Consider the following 7,898-nt stretch of genomic DNA (forward strand, 5'->3'; position numbering starts at 1 on the left):
GATAAAGCGCGTGTCATGGAAGCCAAGGCAAAAGGCTCTATAAGAACAGGGTAACACCTTCACCGAGCCAACCGGCTAAGTGAGAGCAGGGCGGCACGTTGTCCGCTGGAATTAGCAATGGGTCAGGGGAGCCCCTGCCAAGAGCAGGAGTGGCAGGGACCGGGGCTAAATGGCCACGGCCTGAGGAGTGACAGGTGAGAAGCAGCAGGCAGCAAGGCCAGGTGACCATATAAGGAAGCCGCTGTGACGATATACAACGATGCAGCAGGCACAAAAAAGCAAGTTACGTGACAGCACGAGGGAAACGAGGATGATCCCACTTATGTAAAAATGTGTGCTGGCTGTATCCATACAAAATTTGCCTGGACAAGTATTAACTCAAGTAGCCAGGATGGCTATTTCTAGGTGGTAAGATTTCCAGGCGTGCCTCTTTCCAATTGTTTAATTTTTTTCAATAACCATGTAAAAATAAAACTTTTTTAAAAAGTATAAAACTCTCATAAGATAACACTAAATATTATGAAACACTCAGGATATATAAGTTCATATGTAGTATGATCTCATTTATTTAAAAAGGTTTCCATATATGCAGAAAGGCATGTATTAAAATACGAGCAGTAGGTCTTCAAGGTGGTAGGATAATGGGTGATTTTAGAATTTCCTTTAAAAATGAGCACGTATTACTTTCATAGGTGGGAAAACCTTTACAAAGTTGTTGAAGATTTTGTTTTTAAGAAGGCAGATATCTAAACATGGTTAACTACTGAGAGGTAGGAGTTGGTAGACAGGAAGAGACAAGCTTGGAGGTTCGATGACAACAGAACTGAGTGAATTGTCGCCAGTGGATTCTCTTTTCCTCAGAAGAAGAAAGTGAAATCTTTTTTGGAAAGAAGAAAAGGATGGAGGGTCCGAGGAGCGTAGTGGATAGGTGTGAAATAGCCACTGTGGATGATGGGCAGAAAGCTAACGCGGGAAACAAGACACTGTAAAATAAGGGTCTACTTAAAATTGGGGTCATGACTGTGAAGAGACCCCAGTCTGCGTCTGGGCAAGTCCACTCTACTGGTGTCAGCAGCCCGGGGCTAGGATCGAAATAAGCAGACATGGGAATTGACCCTTGGTCAAGAGTCTTCTAGGTGGGCAGAGCAGAGGAGCCAAGAAAAAAAATATCAGTTGACCATTATTTCTTTATGTAAAGCTAAATGGATGAATCTCCATTTCGCCCCTTTTCTGCTCACGTGAGCTCTACAGACACGAATCTGTTAGTAAATCTGTGTTAGTCTGCACTGCCCATGGGTACCAGTCACTGCCTATCCAAGCACCCAGATAACTGGCAATTATTGAGGGGATTAGAAGGCTTCCCTCATGTCTTTTAAACCATCTTACCTGCTCCAGAGCATCTCCTTCACTAAAATCACCTTTTAAGTTTCTTCCAGATATCAGTTCTTCCCAAGTAAAGAGCAAAGAGTCTGTTACTTCACCAAATGGATTAAAATCAATGAGCCACACCTTCCCCTGGAAGACAAAAAGAAAAATTAATAAACACAGAATAAAAACAAACATTTAAACTCTATACTCTGTCTTATCAGAAAGATCTTCCTATCATTTTACCTAAAAGATAATCTTAAAAAAACATTGTAATTTATTTCAAAAAATAGTTTTACTCCAGGTTCCACTGGAAAAAGTGCGACCTGCACAAGTCAAGTGTCATAGCCTTATCTAAAGGTAAGGTTACCTGTGAATGCAGAGAAGGGACCTAGGAAAAAAAGCCTGACAAAGACATATGTTCTAGGTCCTGCTTCAAACCACATGAGAATTTAAAGCCAAAAATCAAAGCAAGAAAAAGGAAAATCATAACAAGTTACACCACGGTAGCATTACTGGAACGTTTTCAAGGGTGTCTTTGATTATCTTTTGTGATTATTTTTACCCTGCAGAGGCAGGAAAGAGCCAGAAGTTCTGGAGAGCACCATTCCTCACCCCTGAGAGGCTGTTGCTGCAAAAGGTGCATGTTTTTAAATGTAATACGTTTGTCTATATGTTAGAGCTTACTAGCACACGAAGGAGAGATCTAAAACCACCATCAACCTTTAAAATAAACTTCTATCTCCTACTCTGAGAGTGGAGGAGGGCAATGTGACAGGCTCCAGGCTCAGAGAGAGAATCCTTCTGATGGCTCAGACTGAGTTTGGTTAGAGTCGGGGGCATCTCAGGAAAAAGTGATAGAGCTCTGACGTTACAGAGCTGGGGAATCTGTGAAATCCCGCCAAAACACTAAAGCCAACAGATGACCACAGAGACAGATGTAACATTTAGCAACTACGTGCTTCCTTTAAACTTTTATCTTTGCTCCTCATGATTTTTCTCATTGAAACATTCATATATAATTGCACCATTTTGTTGTTAATAACTAAGTTTTTCTGTAAATGTGCAGTAATCATGTCTTGATGAGATGTGCGTGTGCAAAGTCGCATATGCCTAAGGAACTAGGCCACAGAGCCAGTGTGACTAATACCTAGCACTGTTTCTCATCTGGTTAAATGAAAATTTTAAGGAAGATGAAATATCTTATTAAGACTTACTTCCAACATCAGAAACATCTAGTAAGTGGCAAAGAACCATTTTAAGAAGTTTGCATCACACACTATTTCAGCAAGTTTATTTTATATAATCCCCAAGAGAGATCTTATAGCTCTCTCTTGCCACTTGACTTGGTTCCTCACATCAGCTTGGCATCCACCTGAATATTCTTTGACTATATGAAACAACGTCAATCATCAACTAACTTCTTGGTGTGATGTCAGCTTTGCTTCCAGGGTGATTACTAAGATGTCTTTGACATAATGAATGTTATTTTAATAAAACAGGAATTTTATAGTCCCCCAAACCCTTTCTACTTAATTTTTAAAACCAGTAAAACTATCTCATTATTAAAAGAAAAAAAGTTATTGCACCTGTTAATATAGAAATATTAAGTACTATAAACTAAAAATATGGCATACTGCCAAAAAAATTGAAAAACAAAAATAGTTCACCACTGTTCAGACTAATAGCCGGCAGAGTTTGTTCTATAGTTCAGATGCCATCCTCTAAGAGAAAAATAAAACCAGCTGTACTCGGGCATAAAACTATCAAGATGAGGATTTTTATAGCTATAACATGTGACATCTCAAGCACAAAACATCCTGAGAAATTCTGCTTTTAGGCAATCCATCAGATAAGAAAGGCCCAGTAACCTTCCTGCAATCTACCAGCTGACCACCCCTCACCCGCCAAATAAATCTCTATGTACCAGACACTGTGAGGGAATTGGGGCCTAAAAGCTAGTAACATAGAATCTATTCCTTCAAAGACCTCAGCCCAGAACAGGATGTGTGTGCGGGCATGCACGCACACGCACACACACACACCCAAAAAAGAGAAACAAAAACCATCTAACAATTACAGTACGGAGGGGCAAATGCTTCAATAGAGGTGAGAGCAGGGTATTCCAAGACTCTAGAACATAAGAAGTACCTAAACCTGTATGGTGAAGCTGGAAAAGCTACCCAAAGTAATGGAATTTGAAGATATCAGTGATGATCTGGGAGGAAAAGCTGACCATTTCAGGGAAAACAACAAGAACAGGTGTGACGGCCATGAGATGGCAGCCCACTCTGCGAAGAGGTTGTTTTCTAGAGTGTACTATACCTGAGGGCCCGAGAATGTGGTGGGCTAAGGGAACTTCAAAAGCCTCCTGTTCCAGACAGGATGAAATTCAGGTTAAAATAACTCCTTTAAATGTATAAATGAGATTACAAGAAAGAAAGGGGATCCCAGGAGACAGAAATGAGGAGGAACCTGTGAAACCGAAAAAGGCATATAAGCTGATGCAGTGGGAACCCCTGGGTGGTCTTCCTCCCGGGCACCTGAGGGCAGGGTTTATTGTGCACACAGGGCCAGGAGCCTGGCCGTGAGGAAGGGAGCCAGAACGAAGACGAGACCTTCCGAGGGCGGCTGCCTCAGTAAAGGGAGTATGAGAAAAAGCTCCTAACGACTGGACTAGGAGACAAGGAAGCGTGTCATTCTGTGACTGGGGATTGAGGAACATGGAAGAAGCAAATGAAAAATTTGAAACAGAATCTTTGGGATTCCCACAAATAAAAATATCGAGCTCACTAAGGATGAACTCATGGTAAGACAGACTGGTTTACAAAACCAAAAAGAAATAATCAACATGAATGAGTCTGCAAATACAACAGCCAGGGGTTAAAGCCCCAAGAACTGAGGAAAATCATCATCAATATGAAAGTTAACATAAAATAAAGATGTCAGTGTTAAGACAACTGGGTAAAAATCTAGAAAAAGATGAAGTTAAATCCATATCACATACCAGGACAAATGCCGAACAGATCAAAGATTTAAATGTAAAATAATAAATCATAAAAGACCTAGAAAGAAAAATGGGAAGGTATTTTTTTAATTATGACTCAAATTCATAAGTCATAAAAGAAATAATATATTTGATCTTCAAAGCAAAAGACTAATAAACTAGGGTAATCCCAAAAGCTAAATCTCTACAATATATTAAGAGCTCCTATATTTTGAAAGAAAATAAAACCAAAAATAGGAAAGATATGAAGCAACAGTTCGCAGAAATGAATTTTTAGTACATGAAAAGATCAACTGAATCTTCACTGATAATACAAAAAATAGAAAGTTAAATTATAGTGAAACATCATTTTTCATCTACCAAAACAACAAAAAAGCTCAAGAAAGTTTGCCCATATACTCTGTTGACAAGCGTTGAGGAAACATCCAGGTACACTGCTGGTGGGATTAAATGGCATAGCTTCTACAAAGGATAAACTGCAATATGTATCAAAATCAAAATGCATTTAGCCTTTTAGGCTAGCAATCCCACTTCTAGGAATTTATCCTGTAGATATACTTGCACAGCACACATATGAAACAACAAGTACATGGGATGTTCACCACAGCACAGTCTGCAAAAGACGAGAAACAATTTATGTGTTCATTGATGGAGAAGTTGCTAAACAAAGTATACAGTGTACCCACATAACAAAAACACTATGCCATTTTAAGAAGTTGAAAAGCTCTCTAAGATACTTTGCTTTAAAAAAAAAATGCAAAAAAAAAAAAGCGAGGTGCAGAATGAATATCATATACTAACTTGTGTAAGAAAGGTAGAAAAAAATAAGTATATCGCTTGTTTTCGTATCAAGAAATACTGGAAGGATGTATAAGAAACTAATAAAAGTAAACCTGAAGGAAAGCAGAGGGTCAGGGGTAAGAGCAAGACTTTCCATGTACATTTTCACACTGGTTTAACTTTTGAACAATGTAAATGTATTACCAATTAAAAACTTAAAAATAACTGCGTAGATTTGCACAGCAGTGTTTTTGCCAGGGGCAAGAGTGCAGGGAGGATCACAAGCGACTTTCAGGGAGTGATGGAGTAGTTCCACACCACCAATTTAGTGGTTACACAACTGGATGTGTTGTCAAAACTCATAGAACTATAGGCTAAAAAGGATGAATTTTACTCTATGTAAATTATATCGCAAAAAATCTAAGCAATAAAAAAAAAAAAAATCAGTGGTTTTTAAATGACTGAAAATATAAAGAAATCAAAACCCTAAGATACAAGATACTATGAAAATAAGGATAGGCAGATTTGAAAATTAACCAAACAGAACCCATAGAAATGAAAAAATACAGCCAAAACAATTTAAAGCTTAGTGAATAGGTTAAACATAGCAGATTAGACATAGCTAAAAGAGAACTAGTAAACTGGAAAATATATCTGAGAAAATTACACAACATAATACAGAGACAGAAGTGGAAAATGAGAAGTCAAGAGACATGAGGATAAAGTGAGTAGCTCTAACATACCTGTAAATAGAGTTCCCAAAGCAAAAAGACAGAAAAGAAGCGATACTTGAAAAGATAGCTGAGAATTCTCCATAATTAATAAAGAGAATGAATTCTTAGACCTAGACAACATGACCCAAGAAAAGAGAAGAGAAGAAAAGAAGACAAACAATAACAGAACAGTGTCTTCAAAATGCTGAGGCAACAGAACTGGTCAACTAAAGATTCTATACCCAGTTAAGCCTGTCATCAAGCATGAGGCTAAACAGAAGCTTTTCCAGCCAAGGGCTGAGAGAACTTACTATAAAAGGATGTACTGCTAGAGGAACTGGATCCACAAAGCAGTGAGAGGCAAGAAGCAGTGGTGAGCTAAGAAACTGGACAGCAAGAAATTGTGATTAATTGGGGAGTATAAACACAAAGTGGAACTAAAAATCAGAAATCACATGGAAAACAAACTGGGGGCTGGGAATCAGTATTCAAAGGCCCTGGTATTTTGAAGGAGCCACAGAAAGTGAAACTTCAAAGCTTATTAAATACCCACATTAAGATTTAATGGTGTCTATGGCCATGCCACCCTGAACAAGCCCGATCTCGTCTGATCTTGGAAGCTAAGCAGGGTCAGGCCTGGTTAGTACTTGGATGAGAGACCACCTAGGAAAACCAGGTGCTATAGGCGTAAAAAATAAGGGATTGTAAGCTGACAAGGTCCTTGCAATCTGTGAGGTCAACCAAGGGTTGCCTTGCCTAAAACATAATAATAATAAAAAAAGATTTAATGGTAACTACCAAAATAATAAAAATAAAACATAAAACTTTAAAATTATTGGGGTGGGGTAGGGGGAGGAACGAGAGAATAAAGAAAAACCAGTAATGTAAAAGAAGAAAAAAAGCATACAAAAGCAAAGCAAATTGAAACTCAGAATGGTGGAAAACATTAAATATCAAATATAATAAATACAAACTATATGGTTAAATCAGAAATTGTCAGTGATTAAAAAAACAAAACCAGTAATATGCTACTTCAAAGATACACACACACCTAAAACCTAACAGCTAAGAAGAAAAAAACTGAAAAAGATAAATTCTAAGACCAAAAGAAAACTGTACCAACACTATCCATTTGAGATGAAATGTACTTTAATGCCAAAAGCACTATTAGAGACAGAGAGGGGGTCACTGCCAGAGGTTGACAATTCACTGGGGAAACAGAATCATGATGAACTATAGCACTGGTGGAAAGACATAACCTCAGAGTATAACACAAAGACAGACAGAATTAGAAAGCAGATGTTAACATAACCCTATTCAGTAATTGATAAGTAAACAAAAAGATAGAAAAGACATAGATTTTTTTTTAAGGTTTTAAAGTTTTTAAAAAGATTTTTATATGGAAAAGATTAAACACATACAAAAGTAGACAAAATAGTATGAAAAACCCCATGTATCCAACATGCAATTTCAATAGTTATCTTGTTGATCTCCATGGTCAACTTTGTTTTACCTATATCGCACCCATTCCCTCCAAATCTGTATTATTTTGAAGGTATTCTCAGACATCATTTCATTCATAAGATATAGAAGATTTTAACAAGATTATTAATGAGCTTAATCGAACAAACATTTGCAGAATACTTGATGCACAGAAATTATGCTTTTCTTTTTCAATCTCACACAGATCAGTTATAAAAAAGTGATCAAGTTGCAAAGCCAATCTCAACATTATCAAAGAGTCAAGATCAGACATATTCAGTCTATAAAGCAATAATAATAGCAAAACAGTAACCATAACCAAAAAGAATGCATAAGGGTGGACCAGACCAAGTTTTCAAGTATCTAAGGCAAGTATTCTAAATTCTACTGATGCATTAGCATCACTTAAGGAGCTTCTTACAGTACATATTCCCAGGCCTCGGCCCACAACTACTGAATGGGTGGGCCATCGCTTTATATATATGACGTTAGAATATATCAACACTGAGTCAACTTGCCAGCCTTAGTAAGAAAGAACAAACATCGAAATG

General features: G+C 37.7%; 1 protein-coding gene and 1 pseudogene across 1 annotated transcript in view; one reads left to right on the forward strand and one right to left on the reverse strand.

The window, feature by feature from the left end:
- CDC123 (cell division cycle 123) overlaps window positions 1–7,898 on the reverse strand; it is a 47,528-nt gene that overhangs the window by 3,971 nt on the left and 35,659 nt on the right. The window contains exon 11 of the mRNA XM_011359616.2: window positions 1,387–1,515. Within this exon, the coding sequence (XP_011357918.1) occupies window positions 1,387–1,515 (129 nt within the window). The remainder of the gene's footprint in view (window positions 1–1,386; window positions 1,516–7,898) is intronic.
- On the forward strand, window positions 6,435–6,553 carry LOC111739317 (annotated as a pseudogene).

Source organism: Pteropus vampyrus, unplaced genomic scaffold, assembly GCF_000151845.1.
Source record: "Pteropus vampyrus isolate Shadow unplaced genomic scaffold, Pvam_2.0 Scaffold49, whole genome shotgun sequence".
Lineage (NCBI taxonomy): Eukaryota > Metazoa > Chordata > Mammalia > Chiroptera > Pteropodidae > Pteropus > Pteropus vampyrus.